Source organism: Muntiacus reevesi, chromosome 2, assembly GCF_963930625.1.
Source record: "Muntiacus reevesi chromosome 2, mMunRee1.1, whole genome shotgun sequence".
Taxonomy (NCBI): Eukaryota; Metazoa; Chordata; class Mammalia; order Artiodactyla; family Cervidae; genus Muntiacus; species Muntiacus reevesi.
Window position 1 is genome coordinate 214,363,254 of NC_089250.1, and position 23,917 is coordinate 214,387,170.

At 45.4% G+C, this 23,917-nt stretch overlaps 1 protein-coding gene across 2 annotated transcripts; it reads left to right on the forward strand.

Moving 5' to 3' along the window:
- Positions 1–265: 265 nt before the first annotated feature.
- On the forward strand, positions 266–16,839 carry LOC136158600 (NXPE family member 3-like). Of its 2 annotated transcripts, XM_065920418.1 has the most exons (6): positions 266–482; positions 6,100–6,214; positions 10,825–11,549; positions 13,599–13,672; positions 13,778–13,990; positions 14,674–16,839. In XM_065920418.1, the coding sequence occupies exons 2-6, from the start codon at positions 6,119–6,121 to the stop codon at positions 15,204–15,206; spliced, it is 1,641 nt and encodes a 546-aa protein (XP_065776490.1). In that variant the 5' UTR covers positions 266–482; positions 6,100–6,118; the 3' UTR covers positions 15,207–16,839. The 2 variants fall into 2 exon arrangements, with proteins under 2 accessions (XP_065776490.1, XP_065776491.1); XM_065920419.1 differs by lacking the exon at positions 13,778–13,990.
- Positions 16,840–23,917: the final 7,078 nt, after the last annotated feature.

Genomic DNA, 23,917 nt, shown 5'->3' on the forward strand with positions numbered 1-23,917 from the left:
GCTTAGGTATGGACTTCAAGTCGAGTTTCTTTCTAGAAAGGAGAGATGTATGGCCCTCTCCCAGGGCATTGCTTTGTTCCTCAGACATCAGTAGAAAAGGCTCCCCAGTGAGTGGGAAGAGGAAGTCATTCCTCTTTGTCTGGGGTTTGGACCACAGTGTTCTAAGGTGATTAATTTCTTCCTGCTGCAGCCTTATTCCCACGTTCCTTTTTGACTGTGTGTTCTCAGTCTCCGAGTTTATTCTAAGGAGCATGGCTCTCTCTTTCCTACTGCAGCTGCCCTCGATCTACATTTGACCTCATCCTGGGGGCCTGACTGGCCATGTCATCTACCTCTGTGGTGATGCCGTACCTTGCCAGTGGCCGCAGCATCAACAGGGTGTTATCCTGTGAGGTAGTGTGAAGACAGGAAACAAGACTTTGGGGGTTTTGCAGAGGACGGAGAGAAAGAACAAGAAGAGTCGAGGGGTATCCTGCGATTAGGTAAGAGGACTTAGACTTCAGAAAGGAAATGTAAGTTGGGAGTGGACTCCTGGGCAGACTCAGGTTCAGGGAACGGGGCACTGAGTCCACTTGTTGTGCGACCAGGATGGATTGAAATCACAGTCTGGGCAAAGTACTGTCCTTGGTGTTGTGTGAGGTACGAGGAAGCTCACAAGATACGGTGCCTGATTGTGACAAAGTGACATGTACAGGGCTTAACAAAGAGGACACGGGGTCATATCCACAGATGAGGGGTCAGGAAGACAGGAGACTCAGGTACACATGGAAACCAGAACTGGGCAGGGCTTCGGGCTGGAGAAAGTGGTCGACAGTTTAAAATGGTGCTGAGAATTTGAGAAAGATACTGGAGAAAGAGATCTCAGAGACGACAGTTAACACTGGTAAACCTGAGAAGAACTGGAAGTAGATTTGTGGTTGGAGGGGGGGGTGGTGGGAAGGATAGATCTTTTGTTTCTAGAAGATTTGGAATATCTGGGAATTTAGGGATTCCCAGGTGGCGCTAGTGGTAAAGAGTCTACCTGCCAATGCAGGAGACTTAAGGGACGAAGCTTCGATCCCTGGGTTGGGAAGATCCCCTGGAGGAGGAAATGGCAACCCACTCCAGTATTCTTGCCAGGAGAATCCCATGGACAGAGGAGCCTGGTGGGCTACAGTCCATGCGGTTGCAAAGAGTCAGACACAATTGAAGCGATTTAACACGCATGCCCATAGGATAGGATACTGGCTGTCTGCCTGCCAAAACCACCGGCTAGTGTTCAACTGGGTAGAGTCAGGAATGAGGGCAAGGCATCATCCCTGACTTGGGGCTGTATCAACAGGCCCGTAGCTGACCCTTGCTTCTGTAGGCCATGCCATGATACCCCTGTGTGCTCATTCTTATACATGAACTAGGCCAAAAGGAAGAGGAAGGTGACATTGGGTGGTGGCAGGCACCCAGACACTATCGTTCCCTTTTCCTTTTTTGCTGCTTCTGACCACTGCCTGATGTACAGCGATGTCTGGATGGTCCTGAATACAGTGCTGGCTGGGGGACCATGCACACTGATTGCCACCCAAATTCCAACAGTGAGCTCAGCTCTATGTAAGGCAGTGACTTCATCCATCAGTGGAACAGAGTTCCCTGAGATGGCTTTCTTTGCTGGTATCCCTTTGTGGTTTGCATTATGGTATCAAATTGACCCATCCCTGACCACCACTTATAACTATGCAGTCCTCTCTAGCTGAATGTACCGACCTCGGTCCTGGGGCTGTGCTGGGATGAAAATGAGGTCTGCTACCTAGTCCTAGGGGTGAAAAGGGTCAGCTGAGTGGTTGGATGGCTGGAACTTCTAAGGGAGGATGGTCCGGATTCCTGGGTTCTTACTTCCCCAAGAAGTAAGCGCTGAGGAGGACTTAAGCTTCCTTCTCAAAGAGGGGCTGAAAGGGAAAAAATAATAGATAGCAGTTGCTCTGTCCCAGGTTAAATTCTCTCACTAGTATTTGCCTTAGGTTTGTTAGGATGTTGAATAAACATGACGCTGTAATTCTGGAAGCAGACAGTGTAGGAAGACCAGATTTATTAGAGCACTGTGGGTGGCTTTCTTACTTTAAGGAAGTCTGTCCAACAGTACAGGTGCAAGGAAGCAGAGGTAGAATTTCAAGGTGCTTAAATGGAGATGAGGGAGGTGAGTAGGTGGATAGAACTTAGGAGCTAAGATTCCTGTGTTTCAAGACAAGAAGGAAAATGGGAACATATTTGGAGTTTGTGATAGCAGCTGGGGGACTGGATCTCTTTCATACACTTCTCCCTGCCTTCCATCCTCATTTGGGTGGAAGCTAAAATCTGCCCAGGTGCCTTGTATTGCTGTTACTACTGTATTACTGCTGTTGCTCTTGCTTTACATTTTTATGGGCCCTCATAATTTTAATTGTGCTGGCATATGGGGAAGATCCCATGGAAGAGGGCATGGGAACCCACTCAAGTATTCTTGCCTAGAGAATCCCATGGACTGAGCCTGGCAGGTTACAGTCCATAGGGTTTCGAAGAATCGGACACGACTGAAAAGACAGCACACACGCATGCATCATATACTTACTCAGTAGCCACAGGGACATTGTTGGAGTCAGTAATATGGATAATTACAGTGACATTGGTGACACTACTCAATTGCCGTATGACCCTCTGGCTCAGAGTTCTTTGATGCTTTGGATCAAAGCATTTGGATTAGAGGATGGGCAGAAATGAATGCAGAAGGTCAAGAAGTCTCTGTCTATTCAGCTTGCTGGTCCCCCATCCTCATAAATAGCCAGACCGTCACTGAATCTGGCAGCATTAGCTCTTTGAAACTCCTAGGATTCAGGATGGGCAGTGGAAGGCCTGCTTTTCAAGCTCCAGACCAGGATTCCAATGGATGTATCTCTCTCTCTAGTTCTAGACAATCTTAAAGAGCCCTCATCCCCATATGCCCCAAGTAAGTAGCCCTCTGAATTCTTCCTCAGCTTTGCTCCGAGACCCTCAGGTCCTTCTCCAGCTCCTTCCTCAAGTATTTGGTCATTCCCTACTTAAACTAGGGCTTCCCTTGTAGCTTGGTCGGTAAAGAATCTGCCTGTAGTGCAGGAGACCCAGGTTTGATCCCTGGGTTGGGAAGATCCCCTGGAGAAGGAAATGTCAACCCACTCCAGTATCCTTGCCTGGAAAATCTCATGGACAGAGGAGCCTGGTGCGCTGCAGTCCATGGGATCACAGTCGGGTACGACTGAGCAACTAACACTTATTTAAACATGTCACCAGCCACCAAGACAGTACATAGGGTTATACCTGTCTTTTTCCCCACCTAATCCTGCCCTTCTGTGGGGTCCAGCCTCAAAGAAGGAAGAAAACAATTCCTCCATGCAAGTATACTTTTTAGTTTGAGAGGCTCTTTCTCTGTGTTTTCTGGGGAAGTGAGATGTTCACTGAGAGCATACGTTCTTTTTTTTTTTTTTCTTCAAATTTTATTTTTGGCTGGGCCTTGAGGCATGTGGGAACTTAGTTTCCTGACCAGGGTCACGCCCCTGCAGTGGGAGCGCAGAGTCTTAACCACTGGACTGCTAGGCAAGTCCCAAGAGTATATGTTCTTGATTGCATTCTGACTAATTGTTTTGTTTAACTTATTTACATTAACAAAATTTTACTGGAATACAGTTGCTTTACAATGCTGTGTTAGTTTCTGCAGGACAAGGAAATAAACCAGCTATATGTGTGCACATATCCTCTCCCTCTCGGACCTCCCTCCCACCTCTCCTGTTAGAGCGCCTGGCTGGGCTCCCTGCGCTGTGCTCAGCTTTCCACCTGCTGCCTTTTTTACACACGGTAGTGTGTATGTATCAAGGCTACTCTCCTAACGTCACACCCTTTTCTTCCCCTAAACCTATTTATGTTTATTGCAATGATAGCTTCTTATTTCTTCCAGCTTGTTTCAAGTCCCCCATTTATTGTACTTTCTCTTTTTCCTCTTTCCCTACTTTTCAATAGGTGAATCAAACGTTTTTCAGATTTAAACGTTTTACATTCTATTTTTAATCTTATATTGGTTTCTTATGTTTACTTACACCTGTTGATTTATCTTATCAATATCTCTCTGTTTCTCCCTGAACCCATAAGAGTACTTTAACATACTCTCACATCTCTTAATCTTACCCAATGCAACACCTCTGGATGGTGATAGTGCCTGGAATTTAGTCAGTAGTTTTATGAATGTACTTATTTGTCTTTTCTATTATCCTGTTTTTTTAAATTCTTTTTATTGTAGTGTAATTTATATAAAGTCAAATGCACAGATCTTAAGAGTATAATTAATTTGGACAAATGCATATACCCATATAACCATCACCCAGTTAAAGATAAAGGGCTTTCCAGAACCCTGTAAGTGTCTCTCATGCCCCCTTCCAGTCAATGCCCTCCCCCAGTGCCAGCTGCTGTTCTGATTTCTATCACCATAGGTTGATTTATCTCTTCTAGAATTTCTTATTAAAGGAATCATATAACACGAACCTTTTGTGTGTGGTTTTTTTTCCACTAAGCCTGATTTTTTTTTCAGTGAATCATTCATATTGTTGGATTTATCAGTGATTGTTTTCTTTTTATTGCTAAGTGGTATTCGATTGTGCGAATATCCAAGACTTGTTTATCTATTCTTCCACTGGTGGATATTTTTCTTTTTTTAAATTTGAGAATATTATGAATAAGGCTGCTACTGATAGGGACGAATAGATGATTAAATAGTTAATCCCACTAGGGGATTGTAAGTAGGAAAAATTATAGGAGACCCCTGTAAGTTAGATTAATAATAATAATGATGATGATTAATGATTATTCAAGGAAGTAGGTTTGCTTAACCACAAAACCAAGCAGGCCTGGAATTCCCTGGTGGTCCAGTGGTAAAGAGTCTCTCTTTACCAGGGTTAGTTAGTGGCAGCTAACCCTGTGCACTGCAACCAATGAAGCCCACACACTCTAGAGCCTGTGCTCTGCAACAAGAGAAGCCAACGCAATGAGGAACCCGAGCACTGCAACCAGAGAGTAGGCCCCACTCACTGCAACTAGAGAAAGTCCATGTGCAGGACCCAAGGCCCAGTGCAGCCAAAAACAAATTAAAAAAAAAAAAAGCAAATTTTCGTAGCAACAAAACCATGCAACTGAAGCACAAGTCATGACCCCAAATAAAAACAATGGCGGCATGAGCCCCACATGCCCAGTGAGCTCAGTAAGTTAATGATCCTTAGGGCATGTTCTCTGCGCACCATGAAAACAGTAATTTGTGGGGATTCTCCTGGGGGCTCAGTGGCTGAGACTCCATGCTCCCAATGCAGGGGGCCTAGATTTGATCCCAGATCAGGTAACTATGAATAGATCCCACATGCCACAACTAAAGACCTTGCATGCCTCAACTAAGACCTGGCACAGCCAAATAAATAAATACTTAAAAGAAAAACACAATAATTTATGAAAGGTGACATTTCAAAATGAGAGGTGCTCATTGTACTGAGACCTGAAATGATTTTTCCACAGCACCATGAAAGTCCTGGCTTGACCATGTAGAGACAAAAACACTCCCCTCCCCACCTGGAAGAGGAGTTGATGATGGAAGCATGATGTCTACCCAAGAATAAGGAAGAAAGTGGTTTCTGCTCTTCCACACTTTTCCTTTGATTATAAAACTGTAGCCCACCAAGTTCTCTGGGCGGCACCCTCTCACTTGCTCACCTGTAAGCCTCACAAGAGTCCTATTCTAATAAGTCACTTCTTATCTACCACTTTGCCTCTCACTGAATTTTTTTCTGCATTGAGGGTATGAGGATCAGAGCTCTTCAGAGGCCCCCAGAAACGCCAATTGGCGGTTTCACTATGAACATTCTTGTGTATGTTTTTGTACATACATGAGAATTGCTGGATCATAATTGCCCCAAGTGTGTGCTGGAACTTCTTCACTGAACACCCAAACTTCTACAAAAGCCCTCTCAGCCATATGGGTGATGTTAGAGAACTGTTGTTCTTTGGTGGGGAGATGGTAGGAAACTCACATTGCATCATGCTTATGATGTCACTCCTTTTACTTTTACACTTTTATCTACCTAGGGTCTTGGTCACATACCAGATGTCTAATAAACAACTCCAAGCTTCCACAGACCTATTCTTCAGACAGTTCAAGTGGCCCAGGACTGTGGCTGTGGCATCCGTCATTGCAATGTGTGTAAGTATAGTCCTTTCCGCCTGTCCTATCCATCCGCAGAACCTGAACCAGTTACTTTCATCTAGAAGGAGATCAGGACCACAGAATAAAAACACAAATTATCAATATCAGGAATGCAAAAAAAAAAAATCAGGAATGCAAGAGGTGCCATCAATATATACCTTACAGATATTAAGATAATAATGAGATGCTATGAACAAATTTAAGCCAACAAATTACAAATCTTTGATGCAATTAACAAATTTCTTGAAAGACAAAAAACAATTAAAAATGACTCAAAAAGAAATATACATCATGAATAGTCCTGTATCTATTGTGGGAATTGAATTTGTAGTTAAAACATCTGCCAGGGAGAATACATCATTACCAAGTTGTTTACCCTAGGTACATTGGGTACCTAGGTAATGTACCTGGTACATTAGGTACAGTGGGTACCTAGGTACATTACCAAGTGGTTTACCCTAGGTACAGGGCTGATGCAACATTCAAACATCAACCAGGATATTGTATATCAAAGTATATTCCACCATATTAAAAACAAATGATCATCTCAACAGAGGCAGAAAAAGCATTTGATGAATCTCAACATCTATTCATGATTAAAAATCTTAGCAAACTATAAATAGAAGGGAATATACTTAAGATAATAGAAGGAATCTGCTTAATCATTCTTAATAGTGAAAGACTGAAAGCTTTCCCCAAAGATCAGGAACACAGCAAGGCTGTCTGCTCTCAAAACTTCCCTTCAATGTTGCACTAGAAGTCTTAGCCAGTGCAATAAAGCAAGGGGAAAAAAAGTATACAGTTTGGGAAGGAAGTAATAAAACTTTCTCTTCATGGAAGATATTATTTTATACATAGAAAACCCCAGGAAGTCTACCAAAAGACTCCTAGAATTAATAAATATGTTTAACTCTTGATGTTGTATTTCGAGCATCTTGTTATGTGAGAAAAATAAGACCATCATTCTTAAGTCACTGTGTGTGGGGTTTTCTTTAAATTGCAGCTAAACTATTCCTAGATCGTATAATATAGTTGAGCATTTTTTTCCTGATGTTTATTTTTATAGTTCTGTTTCTGTAAATTGTCTATTCATACACTGCATATTTTTCTATTGAACTATTTTTTTCATGTTGACTTGTGACCATCCTTCCTATTTTCTGAATAGTAGTCCTTTGGTTATAATATATGTTGCAAGTACCATATTTGATCAATTCTAAGATGAACATCACATTTCATTGATCAATTCTAAAATCATTTCACATTTGAACATCTCTGAAATTGAGACATTGTCTTGTAAATTATGGTATATCACATTGCAGTCAGCTGGGGGTGGAGTGGGCATTGCTGTGATTACAACCTGAGGCATATTTGCCAAGAGGGTAGTGAGGCTCATGGTTCAGAGTCCTTCCCTTGCAAAGACCCCTTCTGATGCCCTGGGAGAGGCACTATGTGTCAATCTGTTTTCGTAAAATTTACAACAGTAAAATATTTTAACCTCATTCTGTTAAGGTTCTGTATCTTTCTATTACAACTTCCTCCACGTCAGATGATGTGGGAGTGGTCACAGGCATTTTTTTTTTTATAGAGCCTGTTAAGGGGAATTTGAGTTGAGGAATATTTAGCTTTGACTTAACATGGTTTCAGTCATTCCTGTGTATAGTTCAGTTAAAGCTAAACGTCTCAGTCTAGGAACGGCTTCCAGGAACACTCCTATGCCACTCAGTGCCAACTCAGCATCATGCCCTGAAGAGACGGCCAGCAGTCCCATCACAGTATGTGTGCTTCCTCTGACACCCAGCATCAGAAGTATGTGAGCAGTGGAGGAGAAACCTGGTTTGAAATGGCCTTTCCCTTCTTATCTTGAGAAGGTTGATGCATTGCCACACACTGAATCCACATCCCAGGTGGAAATAAGATAGTCCCAGCTTCACTGGTCTTTTTTATTAGGTGGAAATAAGATAGTCCCAGCTTCACTGGTCTTTTTTATTAGGTGAGTGAAAGCTGGCCCTGGTATTTCTCATCAGACCCCTCCTTATGCCTTATTGGAACTCAGAAACTCCTAAGATTGGGAAAGTGTGGGATGTGGATGTCATGACTGACTGAGACCAATAATAATATATTACATGATAATAATGTGTCACCTGTGGCTACTCCAAACTGAAATGAGGTCTTGGATAGGCAACAACAGTGTCTGACATAAACAGCTCCCCCAGGTCTAGACCCCAGGAAGCCTGCCTTCAGGAGAGCCTGGATTTGCACGAGAGACACGCTTATAGAGAATCACGGTCTCACGTACACCAGCCCTGAGAGTCCAGAGATGGAGCAAGAGAGAGAAGGACAAAAACGAGTTGCAGAGTTAGCAGGACTCTACAATCATCATTGCACTAGGCCCACACTTCTCGAAGTCAGAAAATGATAGCAAATTCCCATCCCTCTGAGCAGTTAGCCCAGAAAACAGTGTTCCCAGAGCCCAGTACTTATCACAACCCAGTCTCTGGTTTTGCCAAAGAAGGAAGCTGAGCTTCAGAGGGAACTGAAGCCAGGTGAGGAGCAAAGAAGAAAAAAGCTCCTCAGGTTCAGCCTCGTCTGATCACCAGTTGGCCTGCACTAGTTGTCCAACACCTACAACCTATGAACCTAAATTTCATTGGGAGGACTTCCCTGGGGGTACAGTGGGTAAGAATGTGCCTGCCAGTGCAGGGGACACGGGTTTGGTCCCTGGTCAGAGAAGATCCTAAATGCTGAGGGTGGCCAAAGCCAGTGTACCACAACTGCTGAGCCCACATTGTTGAGTCCCCAAGTCGCAATTACTGAAGCCCACGCCCTGCAGCTGATGAAGCCTGTGCACCTAGAGCCTGTGCTCTGCAACAAGAGAAACCATCTTGATGAGAAGCCTGTACGCCGCAATGAAGAGCAGCCCCTGTTCGCCATGGCTAGAGAAAGCCTGAGTGCAGCAACAAAGACCCAGCGCAATCAAATAAATGAATAGATGTCATTGGAAAATTTCTCCCACCGAGAGTGATTGTTTCCTGAGTGTACAGTCGTGGAGGAAACCCTCACCTGTGTGCTGCCTCCTTCACAAGAGAATGGGGTGTAGGACATTCCTTTCTTTTTGAAAAATGTGGAAATGTGCATTAACAAAACCCTCATCATCAGATCTCACTTGAGGGGCCCATCGTCCCCTGCTGTCATGTCTGTTCAAAATATTTTGATTTCCTATTCCCCATCGATTTCCATGGTCCAGACATTCAATTGCGTGTGGGTTCTGCAAATGGCGCAACAAGACAAATGCATTACTGTACTTTGTGTGAAGGCATCCTCTGTGCTCGGTTCAAAGGCTGTGGCCTCTTCTTTTCCATGTTCCACGTGACAGAGCATTGCTTTGTCACATGAAACATGCCGCCTGACTGTAGTTTCTCTCTCAGCCCCACTAATTTCACTTTCAGCAGATCTCTAAATTACATCTTGTAGCTTCAAAGCTTTTGCCTCATTTTAGCATTTAGAAATATGCACCCATTCTTCCTTACTAGCAGGGAAAGGTGGGGAGGACTTTATGTCCAGACTCCATCACAGGCACAAGGGGGTCAATGATTTACAAACAAAGGTTGTTGGGTGGGATTTTAAAAGCCCTTTGGGTGCTCTGCTTTTCCTCTTCCTGCTGCTCCAAAAGTGAATGTGATGGCTGGTGCTTCAGCAGTCTTCTTGGGGCCATGAGAGAAATGCCAAGAGAATCACAGACACCTTGCCCTGACTTCCTTAAGAAACTGAACCAGACACTCATTGTGAGAAAAGTAAGCCTTTCTTTGCTCACACCACTGAAGTCCTATAGGATCTGTCACTACCGGCCAGAAGCAATTTCTAACTAACACGTATGCTTTTCTTCTGCTGTTGAATTTTCCAGTGTTGGAGTAACTAATGTGCTATTTCTCTGTGTCACATCTGTCTTTGTAGAAGAGGGTTTATCTCTGGTGTTATCTTCCTCTCTACTGTTCCCTAATCATTTCAAAAAGCTTCAGACAAGTTTCTGATAATCTAACGCACTTTTAAGATTGGTCCATTTTCCTCTCCTTCATCACAGCCCTTACATGTCATCTTCTCCTTTACATTCTTTTTTAACCAATCCTAATTTCCCGCTAAAGCAGGACCTTGAATCTTTGTTGCAGCATGTAGGATCTTTTAGTCACAGGTATATGAACTCCTAGTTGCAGGATCTAGTTCCCTGACCAGGGATTGAACCCAGGCCCCCTGCATTGGGAGTGCAGTCTTTAGTCACTGGACCACCAGGGAAGTCCCTATAATAACTTTAAATGGAGTATAATCTATAAAAATATAGAATCATCACGCTGTACATCTGAAACTAGTGTAACACTGTAAATCAACTAGACTTCAATAAAAATTATTAAAAATTACAAAATAAACACAAGGTGGTGTCTGCAGATGTGTGTGATAGTGGCTCAGACACCAGCTTCGGGTCAGAGCAGCATGAAGCAGGGCAGATGGGATTTCTGCCTGAGACCACCAGACACTAAGTCTGGTGAACTGAGAACTTCTTCCCAGAAGGAGAAGAGACACAAACCACTGATGGGCTTGTCTTTCTCTGCCCACAGGTCTTCTGCATCGGGGTTTCCTGGCCTGACCGCGCCGTCCCTCTGCCGCCAGGGCCCCGCCCTGCCCACAAGTCATCCGGCTCTCTCCCCCAGGGGTTCTCAGGCCTGACCCATCTTCTGCACTGGCCTCTGACCCCAGGAGATGGGGGGGACCTTCTGGCTTCCACCAGCCCCCAGACTTCCACCTATCACCTGAGGAGTCCTGCCCAGACCAACTATGCCCTGGGAGGCTACCTGGAGGCCATCCTCATCGCCAGAGACCACCAGGGCAGGCCCAAGGCCCATGGTGGGGATCTGTTCCGGGCACAGCTGCTGGGTCCTGACCTGAAGGCAGGCGTCCCCGGAAACGTCACGGATCTGGAGAACGGCACGTACCTGCTGACGCTCCCCCTGCTCTGGGCTGGGCAGGCCGAGGTGCAAGTGCGGCTGATCCACTCCAGCGAGGCAGTCGGGGTTCTGCGGGGGATCTGGAGAGACCAATGGGCCACGATTGATTTCACGGGCTACTTCCGGGGACCCACGGGATACGAAGAAACTGTGACTTGCAATGTTAACCCCCTGTTAATTGGGGAGGAAGAGGGCACCTGTCACTACAGGGATGAAGATTCAGGTGAGCTCTGGTTCTGTGCTCGACCTCCGACCCTGCCCTGTGACTCACTGGTAGGACATTCAAGTGGACGCTACTGGAACGTGACCACACCACACGAGGAGGCCCTGCTGGCACGGTAGGGGACCCAGTGTCGTCCGGGTGTCTGCCCCAACCCCTGAATCCAGTCCCTGTGGTCATTCTGCCTGAGCCCCTACCCTTATCATTCACCTACTCATGTCTATGAAACAGGTTTCAGAGAACCTACTATATACCAGGTCTGATGCTAAGTGCTGAAAACTTTTACGTAGTGGTTGGCATCCCTGCCCCGTAGGAGTTTTCAGTGAGGGGACACGGGGCCTTTTAAAACATGCACTGGAGTGAGTGCTTCACTGCAGGATTCACTGAGGGTCTAAGGATACGGAAAAGGGCGCCCCGTCTGGTGTAGGATCGTCAGAGCAAGTGACCGGTGAGCTGAAGCTTGAAGGAGACCTGCAGACCTCCGGCCACAGAGCAGTGTCCTGGCCCCTCTGCCGTGCTGATGGCCTGCAGGGAGAGATGTCCATTAAAAATTACCAGCAGCTGTGGTCACGGAGTGGGGAGGATGGATGCCAGCCAACTGGGTGAAAGTGGAGCAGAGGGTGCAGCCTAGAAGCCAAGCGAGATCAAAGCTGAGACTCGTCCTCGGCCCCAGGGGACGGTTGGGACCATCAAGACTGGGAGTGATGGGGAGGAGACTGTGAAAGTGGACTGGCTTCTGCCCCTGGGATCCGAGGCTGGGACTGGGCTAGAGAGACCCCAGAGGAAAGAAGCATTTTTAAAGACAGGAGAAGCTGGGCATCTGGTCTCTGGGACAGACAGTAGGGGAAGGAGGCAAAAACAGGGTCCCAGAGGATGGCTGGGGGCAGGGCAGAGGGGGAGGGACACCCACTCTGGAAGTGGAGGGGACCAAGGAGCTGTGGGAGAGGTGGAGGTGGGCAGGTGGGAGGAGTGGTGCAGCTCTGAGGCCCAGGGAGCAGGGAGGTTCCCACTGGCTCTATGAGGATGGGAGAGGCAGGTGGGCTTGAAGCACCGAGGCGCCAGCTCCACCAGACACCCATCGCCAGAGGCTCTCTGCATTGATTAGTGACTTCCCACAGCGTTTAGGATTCCGCACCATGAAACCTGGTTCTTTCCAGACCAAATTTTGTACTCCCTTTGGTCAGATGAAAAGAACCACACATCCTTTTTGCATTGGTCGGCAGGAAATAATCTAAAATTCAATACAGGAGCCATCTCAGGACGTCTCTTGAGGTAAAGACCAGCTGTCTCTGGAGCGAGACTGCCTGGGTTCAAATTCCTGCTCCACCTGTTTCTATATTCCGGCTTTTATTCGTGGGATCTCTGGCAAGCTACTTAACCTGCCTGCACCTCCAGTCTCTCACTAGTAGAAGGGGACAACGTTAGTACCTCCCCTGTGGAGTTGTGGTGTGGTTCAGATAAGTTACTGTATGCTATGTGCTTAGATCAGGGACAGCACAGTAGGCTCTGTCGGCTCCGAGAACCTGCTCTCAGGCGTTTGCTGCTGTTGAGCGGCACCCCCAAAACCGCCTCTGTACCAGACACTGTCCAGGGTCCTGGGGGTCCTGGACAGGAGAGCAGGGCAGCAGGGCCCCGTCCCTCAGGAGCCAACACTGGGCCCATCAAAGATGGGCATTCAACAGACAACCACACACACCTGAGAGTGTAGTGCACATGGATTTGCAACCCCAAGGTCAGGTGTTTTCTTTACAACAACCTTTTAAAAGGTATTTATTTATGTATTTGGCTGCGCTGGGTCTTAGTCGCAGTCATGTGGGATCATCAGTTGCAGCATGATCAGGGATTGAACCTGAGCCCCCTGCATTGGGAGCAGCGAGGAGTCTTAGCCACTGGGCCACCAGGGAAGACCCCAGGGTACATTTTAAAACAATTCTACTTTCTGCAAGGATGCAATCCCTGAGGTCCTGGAATTCAAAGAACCTGGATGCCTGACCTCCAGCTTCCAGTCCCTCCCCAGGCCCCTAACTCTCTGTGTCCCAGGATCCCTGACACTGGACAGATGACCTTTACCCCTGAGAACTTCCTTTCCTCCAAGGACCCCTCCTTCACCTCAGCGCAGGATTCCTTCTCATCACACACTCCCCTCTGCCCACTGGTTTCTCTTCAGGAATGTGACGAACAAGACCCTCCCTCAGGGCATTCCTCCAATCTGGGTGGCCCAGGAGAACAACAGAAGTCTGGGTGAGTGGCCCCGGGGCTGGCGGGAAGGGCAGCCCTGATTCAGGGCCGTGGCCTTAGCCTCCTGTGTTCTCACCGATTGTTTTGCTCGTGAACGATGGCTTACAGTCCTGTCCCCTCCGCAACCCTGCCACCCTGGGATCCCAGCCCCGAGGCCCTCTGGATTCTACCACCAAAACATGTGGCACTCACTGTCCTGCTCTGGCCGCTCCTTCTCCACCGCCGACAGCATCCTGGGCTGCCTGGCTGGCCGCGTCGTCCACATGATGGGGGACTCGACGCTCCGGCAGTGGTGGGAGTACCTGCGTGACACCGTGCCGGGTGAGCAGCCGCGAGGGGCCAGGGCAGCACTGGTCTGGTGTCCCTGAGCTCGAGTGCTGCCAGGGGCTTCCTGGCTACCAAGTCTGAGGACCCAGTCCTAGTTCTTGGGCTCCCCGGCCCCCTGGAACAATTTGTTCCATTGACTTTTCTTTGGGAAATGTCTCCTTTCTTTGCGGTGTCTTGTCCCTCTCTGCTTTCTGACCGAGCGCGCCCACTTGGATTCATCCTAAAGACTGGCCTCAGGCTAGAGATTCTGGTTGCCCGGTTTATGCCCTTTCCCAGTGGAGACCAGGCTCAGACCGGGCCAGAGGGTCCGGAGACCCAGTGTGTTCACTTAGCTGTGTGCTCTGACACATTCTTTGCTCCGAGCAAAGAATGACCGGAAAGGGAGGGGGAAAATGGGGTGACGTAGTGTGACGGGAGGCGAGAAAGGAAGGTTTCAGGAGAAAGGCAACCAGCACAGGGAATTGCACACCAGAGAATTAAAAGCAAACAGAATAGGAGTTTGGATGGATAATAGGGAGATCCTTGGCAACCCTATAAACTTGAGCCAGGGGCAGCCCTACGGCTTGGGGGAGAAGGTTTATGTCCTGGGAAGGTGGGGCTATCGTTAGCATTCCGTCCAAGAGGATGGTGCAGGGTCCTGCATTCACCCCTGAGCCTCCGCTCTCTTCCCCGTGCAGCCCTGAAGCCGGTGGATCTACACGCCGCGTACCACACGGGGCCGCTAATGGCCGTGGACACCGCCCGGGCCATCGTGCTGCACTGGCGCGCCCACGGCTGGCCCCTGCGCTCTCTTCGCACCCCTGTGGCTGCCCTGCACTCCGTGGTCCGGGAACTGGGGGGCCTGGCTGGGGGCCCCCACACTGTGGTGGTGCTGAGCCTGGGCGCCCACTTCACCACCTTCCCTCCGTCCATCTTCGTGCAGCGGTTGGCAGGGGTCCGGGCCGCTGTGGCCGCGCTGCTGGCCCGGGAGCCCCGCACCCTGGTGGTCATCAAGCTGGCCAACACCGGCTACAAGTCCGTATATGGCAGCGACTGGTTCACCCTCCAGGTGAACCGGCTCCTCCGAGCTGCCTTTGCCGACCTCCGTGTGGCCTTTGTGGACGCCTGGGAGATGACCTCCAGCCTGGCCCTGCCCGACAGCATCCACCCGGGGAGGTGCGTCGTCCGAAACGAGGTGGACTTCCTGCTCTCCCACGTCTGCCCCGCCTGAGCGCTCCTGCCGGTCCTGGGGCTGTGGGTGAAGAAGCTGGTGCGATGATCAAGCCTGGGAGCCCTTCCCCTCAGCTGTAGGTACCTCGTCTCTCACCACCTTCCAATGCACCGGCAGAGACCTGGCAGTCCTCCAATGCATCTTAAGAGCTTCTGCCCTCACGTGAAAAGCTGCGTGGAGGGGTTGAGAGTCCGGGGGCAGAACGCAACACCTGCTCCATCAGTGAGCATGAGCACTGTGAAGGTCCGTTTCGGGCTCTCTGTTTAGAGCGTCAAGGAGCCTTGCAAAGATAGGAGATGGGTTCCATTTCAGTTATCAGTGGCCACCCAAATAGAAAGCCTGACTCTCCATATAAAGACTTGTATAGATTGATTTGTAAAATAAAATATGTTTCCTAATTGTAAAAAGTAATATATGCTCTTTGTAGAAAAACTGAAAAAGTACCAAAAAATGAACAAGCAAATCTTTGATTGCCATCCAGAGAGTGAACTGATATGCTTAGGTGGGGTAAATGAACAGTCAGAACACAGCCCTGCTTTTTTGTGTGAGGATGTTAGTGCTAATAAAAGATGAACGCTGTTTTCCTTACAGGGGATCCATAGATGATGTGTTGATAACCCTTGTTGCTCCAGTGAACCATACAGCCATTATTTTCTAATAGATATGGATGAAATGTTGAAGAATCAGGTTACAGAAGAATCCCTAGGGTGTGCTGGCTCCCGTTCCCTGCCTAAGCATTAAAGTCTAGGCATTTTATAATATTAGAGAAAGAAACAGAGAAATGCAATGGATCCCATATTTTTACATTCACTAAAAAAATTTTTTTTGGCTACATCACACAGCATGTGGGATCTTAGTTCCATGAAAGTGAAAGTGAAGTCGCTCAGTCCTGTCCGACTCTTTGTGACCCCATGGACTGTAGCCTACAGGCTCCTCTGTCCATTGGATTTTCCAGGCAAGAATACTGGAGTGGGTTGCCTTTTCCTTATCCAGATCTTAATTCCATGACCAAGGATAAAACCCACATCCCCAGAAGTGGAAGCGCAGAGCCTTAACCACTGGACCATCAGGGAAGTCCCCTACATTCACTAAAATTTCTGCTGTGGAGTCACTCCATCCATAAAGCCCCAGCGTGAATATGATTAAGGATGATCAAGGCTTCCTGAGAATCTGCCCTGTAATGAATCAAGGCATTGCCAGTCAACCAACGAATCCGGGCAAAGCAAATGAAACTGACTACAGAAATATTTACAGAAAGTCGCTGTGCACACAGGATAGCTAGGAGCTTTTCTGCTTGTTACACGAATGGTACAGAATCGTATTGCAGCAGAAAATTAAGGAACAGGAATTAATTACATTAGGGAAAATTACATTTCCAAAATTAAGCATTGTTATTGCTGTTTCCTTAGGGACTGTATTTCTGGTCCAATTATTATGTTCCTTCTTTCAGATCAATTTATAAATTCACATATTTTTATTTTCTGTAAGATGAACCTAGTGTGTTATGGAGGCTAGAAAGTAAATAAAGCCTGTACGTGAATCCCCTCAAAAAAGTACTTGGTGAAAAAGCCACATTTCTCAGACTTCCTCACAACTAGGGGTTATGCCATGTGACATACTTCAAGCCAGTGACATTTCTGAGTTGGGCTTCAGGAAAGCGCTCTAACAGGCAGAGAGACTTGGCTGGTGAGACTTTTGCCCTTTTCTCTTTCTCTTCTTGACCTCCTTAGATGCAGTTAAGGTGCGACACCTTGTGACCATAGGAAACAAAGCAATGCTCACCCCCTGACCGCTTCGTGGTGGGTCCCTCAGTCCCACCCCCACCCACTGCAGCTGGCCCGGTTACTTATATGTGGAATCTAAGAAGATGATACAAATGAACTTGTTTGCAGAACAAAAACAGATTCTCAGGCATAGGAAACAAACTTGTGGTTACCAAAGGGGAAAGACGGAGGAGAGATAAATTAGGAGTTTGGAATTAGCAGATACAAACTACTATATATAAAATAGATAAACAACAGGTCTTACTGTATAGGGCGGGGAACTAAATTTAGTATCTTGTAGGGCTTCCCTGCTGGCTCAGTGGTAAAGAATCTGCCTGCCAATGCGGGAGACATGGGTTTGATCGTTGATCCAGGAAGATCCCACATGCCACAGAGCAACTAAGCCCGAGTGCCGCAACTATTGAGCCTGTTGTGCTCTAGAGCCCGGGGGGGCCGTAACTACCGAGCTCACATGCCGCAACTACTGAAGCCCGAGCCTCTGAGAGCCCGTGCTCTGCAACAAGAGAAGTCACCACGATAAGAAGCCCGCACACCACAACTAGAGAGTAGCCCCCATTTGCCGCAACTAGAGGAAAGTCCGTGCAGCAACAAAGACCCAGCACAGCCAGAAATAAATACATAAATAATTTTTAAAAAAATCTTGTAATAAAGTATAATGGAAAAGAATCTGAAAAAGAATATATGTATAACTGAATCACTTTGCTGTAGACCAGAAACTAACATAATGTTGTAAACCAACTATACTTCAAGGGAAAAAAAAAAAGATAAACTGCAATCAGTGTTAAATACATAACCAAGTGCATAACAAGTTACACTGATCAGGTTTGGGGGGTCAGGAAAACTTCCCTGAGGTGGTGATATTTGTGTTAAAGTCTAAAGAAGCCACAGGAGTTAGTAACAGGAGAAAGTGGATTAGAGAGGAGAGGAGTTTCAGGTAATGCAAACATCAGACAAATGCCTTGTGGCAGGAAGTTGCATCAAAGTGTGAAGAACTGTAAGAGCAGCAGGTTGCCTGGACCCAGAGAACAAGGGGAAGGATAGGGAGATGAAGGGAGGGGTGAGGAAGGTGAAATAAGCACGGACACTGAAGGCCATGGCTTTAAAGGTTTGATCTTTCATGTCATAGGAAACCCTTAAAGAGTTTTTTTAGCAGGAGAAGTTGAGGCTCATGCTCAGAACTCTGTGTATTTTGGGATAATTTTTGGTAAACCTAAAACTGCTCTTTAAAGAAGTCTATTAAGGGCTTCCCTGGTGGCTCGGTGATAAAGAATCCACCAACCAATGCAGGAGACATGGGTTCAATCCCTGATCCAGGAAGATCCCACATGCCTCAAAGTGACTAAGCCTGTGCACCACAACTATTGAACCTGTGTTCTAGAGTCCGGGAACCACAATCACTGAAGGCTTCATAGCCTAGAGCCTATGCTCTGCAACAAAAGAAGCCACAAGAAACCCAAGCACCGCAACTAGAGAGTAGCCCCCACTCGCTGCAACTAGAGAAAAGCCCAGGCAGCAACAAAGACCAAGCACAGTAAAAAAAAAAAAAAGCCTATTAAACTGCTTGAATTAAGGAGGAAAAAAAAAAGCTAAGATTCCCATTTGCTTCTTCTCCCACACATCCACTCTCTCAACTTTTCCACCTTACACTCCCCAGGAGGCTGATTCCTATGGACCACGTCACCCAGGTGCCCTTGCCTCCTGGCTTCCTACTGGGACCTGCCAGTGGAAGGCACCTGCTGATCAAGGGGAGAAGACCACCCTCCTCACTGAATCACCCTGGATTTTGCTGTTCTCCTCCACCAACGTCCCTCTCACTATAACTGGGGCTACTTATTCCCCATTCTGGTAATTGTTCCCTCTCTTTGCTCCTTCAAGCATACGGGCAACAGGGACTCCACCCTTGCCCGTCCAATGTGCTCCACCTTCTCTGCCGGCATCCCATAATCCTTCCCACTCCTTTGGAAATGATCCCTTTTAAACTCCCCTCCAGTCCCTCCATTTGAGAATGTCATCTGTCTGCTCCCCTGACTGATACAAACTTAGAAACTAATTTCTCAGAATTTACTAAGGTCACTTTATTTAATTTAAAAAGAGAAATTACTTGATTGCATAGCCCTGTTGAGTACCAACTAGAAGTAAGAGAAACATGTAGATGCCTTATAACAAAAGATAAGTACATCAAAGACAAAGAGAACTCTTAACTTTCCAAGTGAATGCAAGTCATGTACATAGAAATAAGATTAAAATTGTTATAACAGCAGTGACAATGAAATAAAGTATTGTATTTAGGTTGGTACAAAAGTAATTGAGGCTTTTGCATTGTGAAATTTGCCATTTGATATTGGAATACATTCTTAAGTAAACGTGGTTATGTTGTACATCATTTTAATACACATTTCTCACTTTTTTTTTTTGCTAATGACTAATTACTTGCTGTTTATTTTACATGTATTTTAGACTATGAATATGATGTTAGACAAAAAGCATACTTGAGCGATTTTCTTATTTGAGTTCAAAATGGGTCATAAAACAGTGGAGATGTCTCACAACATCAACAACACATTTGGCTCAGGAACAACACAGTGTTGGTTCAAGAAGTATTGCAAAGGAGACCAGAACCTGGAAGACGAGCAGTGTACTGGCCGGCCATCGGATGTTGACAATGACCAATTAGAGCAATCATTGAAGCTGATCCTCTTAAAACTACATGAGAAGTTGGCAAAGAACTCAACATTGACCATTCTATGGTCATTCTGCATTTGAAGCAAATTGGAAAAGTGGAAAAGCTCAATAAGCGTGTGCCTCATGAGCTGAACAAAAATTTTTAAAAATCGTCACTTAGAAGTGTCATCTTCTCTTATTCTGTGCAACAACGACAAGCCACTTCTCAGTCAGATTGTGACCTACAATGAAAAGTGGATTTTACACGACAACTGGCGATGACCAGCTCAGTGGCTGGACTGAGAAGAAGCTACAAATCACTGCCCAAAGCTAAACTTGCACCAAAAGAAAAGGTCATGGTCACTGATGGTGGGCTGCTGCCTGTCTGATCTGCTATAGCTTTCTGAATCCCAGTGAAACCATTCCATCTGAGAAGTATGCTCAACAAATCAATGAGATGCACTGAACACTGCAATACATGCAGCCGGCATTGGTCAACAGAATGGCCCCAATTCTTCTCCATGACAATGCCTGACCACACGTCACACACACGTCGCACAACCAACGCTTCAAAAGTTAAACGAACTGGGCTACGAAATTTAGACTCATCCATCATACTCACCTGACCCCTCATCAACCAATTACCACTTCTTCAAGAATCTTTACGCTACAGGAATAAATAACTTTATTTCTCGTTGGCAAAAATGTGTTGATTTTAATGGTTCCTATTTTGATTAATAAATATGTGTTTGAACCTAGTTATAATAATTTAAAATTCAAGGTCTGAAATCACAATTACTCTGCAACCAACCTAATAAAGAATCATCTTGAACCGGGTGCCCAAAGCCAGCCGTAAGGTACCACTAGGTGGCGCTACTGACACCCGCCGGGAAGTGGTCACTTGGGGCGGGCACCCAAAGGGTTCCCTGGAGGTCCCACTGCAGAGGACGCCAGCTCCGCTGGGTGAGAAGAGCATCCTGGGAGCCACTGTGGGGGTCGTGGGGTTGGGAGTTAGGCCAAAATTTACAATGCCTGTTGAAAAATATAAGCCCAAAATGTCATTTAAAGTGGCCCTAGATGGTTGTACACTTGCACCCAGCAGTGTACACTGCCCTCTGGAGGAGGGCACAGCACCAAGGTCTCAAAGAATTCACAAGGATCAAGTTCCAAGTAGGATGAAATATAAATTTTAAAAATCATCAAACACAACAAAACAAGTGATCACGAGCAAAAGAACTACAGAAACAATTAACTGCAGAGTTAGAGCTTTAAAGGCTGCTAATATTAGTATTATCTGACACTGTTCATAAATCAATAGGTGTAAGGAAATAAGATATTGGAAGTATGATTTAAATTTAAATCATAAATCAATTTAAATCATAAATCAATTTAAATCAATTTAAAACTGACCAGGCAGGTTTGGGAGGTGGGGTGGGGTGGGGTGGGGGGAAGCACATATAGAAACTCTTCAAATGTAAAATATAAACACTGAAATAAAATAGTAAATGGATAAGTTAAACAGCAAATTAAATACAGTGGGAGATAAAATTGTCAGAAGGCAGCCTGGATGCACAGAGAAATAAGATACAAAGGAAGAAAAAAGTCAAATATAAAGGACAAATATAAAAAGCTATGATTTTTCTAGTAGTCATGTAGAGATGTTATAATTGGACCATAAAGAAGGTTGAGTGTCGAAGAAATGATGCTTTTGAATTGTGGTGCTGGAGAAGACTCTTGAGAGTCCCTTGGACAGCGAAGGGATCAAACCAGTCAATTCTAAAGGCAATCAACCCCGAATATTCACCGGAAGGACTGATGCTGGAGCTCCAAAATCTTGGCTGCCTGATGGGAAGAGCTGACTCACTGGAAAAGACCTTCATGCTGGAAAAGATTGAGGGCAGGATGAGGCAGGGGCAACAGAAGATGAGATGGTTGGATAACGTCACTGACTCAATGGCCATGAGTTTGAGCAAATTCCAAGAGAGAGTGAAGGGCAGGGAAGCCTGGTGTGCTGCAGTTCATGGGATTGCAAGAGTCAGACACAACTGAGCAACTGAACAACAACAACAAAGGACAGAGTGAAAAAGGCCTGATGTGTCAAATAATACGACCTCAGAAATATGGACTCGAGAAACTGGGAAATAAACAGTATTTGATGAGACAACAGACTTTCTAGTATTGACTCAGGAAGCCCAATAAATTCCAAGCATAATAAGTAAAAAGAAGTCACAGCCAGAAACATTCTAGTTTAATGGTAAAATACCAAAACCAAAGAGGAGATGTTAATAGTAAGCAAAATAAAAAACCTGGTATCTATAGAAGCACCACAAACAGACAACTAACTTCTCACCAGAACCCAAAAGAAAGTGCAAAGTTATCTTTGAAGTGTTGAGAAAAAAAAAACTATGTCAACCTTGAATTATGTACCCAAATAAGCTATTTTCAAGAACATTAGTAAAATAAAGATATTTATAAACAGAATAAGAAATAACAGAAAGAAGTAAGCTCTGAGGTACAAAAGAGAATGGTGAGAAAAAAGAAGCAAGCATACAGGTAAATCAAAAGTAATACTGAGCTTATAAAAGAGTAACATGATGCCTAATTTGTGTGATTGAAAATACCAAGGTAGGAGTCCCAGGTCTAGTTAGGTGAGTAAACACACTCCACCCTGTCTCTCCCCCACTGATAACCACTAAAGCCCTGGACAGAATACATGGAATTATTGGAGGACTCTGAAAAATCAGTTACAGGAGACTCGGAGAGAGAAATCAGAAGTCATGGAAAGGTATGGTGGTGAGTTTATGGTTTTGTTTTGTTTTATCCTCCCGTGTCTCTCATCCCAGACTCAGAGCATCCTAAATCCCAGGACTGCACAGCAGACACAGGAAGAAAAATTCCAACAGAAACTCTCCTTTACTGATCAGAGGACTACGACAGACAGACTAGAAGGAAAATCGTGGTTTTATTTGTAATTGCACCCCACCCTGCCCTGGGTTAAGACCCAAAGAAGCATGCTCATGCAGTAGGGGTAACCCAGTCACAGAGCAGTCATGGCCACTGTGAGAAAAACTAGAAGAAGGATAGGTGTTAGCTCTTCTCTAAGGTTTTGGTAGAATTCAGCTGTGAAGCGTCTGGTCCTGGGCTTTTGTTTGCTGGAAGATTTCTGATTAGTTTAAACTTTTGTGCTTGTGATGGGTTTGTTAAGATTTTCTATTTCTTCCTGGCTCAGTTTTGGAAAGTTGTACTTTTCTAAGAATTTGTCCATTTCTTCTGACTTGTCCATTTTATTGGCAAATAGTAGCTGATGGTAATCTCTTATGATCCATTGTATTTCTGTGTTGTCTGTTGTGATCGCTCTAATTTTGTTGATTTGATTCTTCTCCCTTTGTTTCTTGATGAGTCTGACTAATGGTTTGTCAATTTTATTTATCTTCTCAAAGAATCAGCTTTTGGCTTTGTTGATTTTTGCTTTGGTTTCTTTTGTTTCTTTTGCATTTATTCCTGCCTTAATTTTAAAGATTTCTTTCCTTCTACTAACCCTGGGGTTCTTAATTTCTTCCATTTCTAGTTGCTTTAGGTGTAGAGTTAGGTTATTTATTTGACTTTTTTCTTGTTTCTTGAGGTAAGCCTGTATTGCTATGAACCTTCCCCTTAGCACTGCTTTTACAGTGTCCCATAGGTTTTGGGTTGTTGTGTTTCATTTCCATTCGGTTCTATGCATATTTTGATTTCTTTTTTGATTTCTTCTGTGATTTGTTGGTTGTTCAGCAGCGTGTTGTTCAGCCTCCATATGTTGGAATTTTTAATAGTTTTTCTCCTGTAATTGAAATCTAATCTTACTGCATTGTGGTCAGAAAAGATGCTTGGAATGATTTAAATTTTTTTAAATTTACCAGGGCTAGATTTATGGCCCAGGATGTGATCTATCCTGGAGAAGATTCCGTGTGCACTTGAGAAAAAGGTGAAATTCATTGTTTTGGGGTGAAATGTCCTATAGATATCAATTAGGTCTAACTGGTCTATTGTATCATTTAAAGTTTGTGTTTCCTTGTTAATTTTCTGTTTAGTTGATCTATCCATAGGTGTGAGTGGGTATTAAAGTCTCCCACTATTATTGTGTTATTGTTAATTTCCCTTTTCATACTTGTTAGCATTTGCCTTACATATTACGATGCTCCTATGTTGGGTGCATATATATTTATAATTGTTATATCTTCTTCTTGGATTGATCCTTTGATCATTATGTAGTGTCCTTCTTTGTCTCTT

Coding starts and splice junctions, on each gene's coding strand:
- LOC136158600 (XM_065920418.1), top strand. CDS start 6,119: ATGTCTAATAAACAACTCCAAGCTTCCACAGACCTATTCTTCAGACAG. Junction 11,550..13,598: donor GAGGAGGCCCTGCTGGCACG/GTAGGGGACCCA, acceptor GTTTCTCTTCAG/GAATGTGACGAACAAGACCC. Junction 13,991..14,673: donor CCTGCGTGACACCGTGCCGG/GTGAGCAGCCGC, acceptor TTCCCCGTGCAG/CCCTGAAGCCGGTGGATCTA.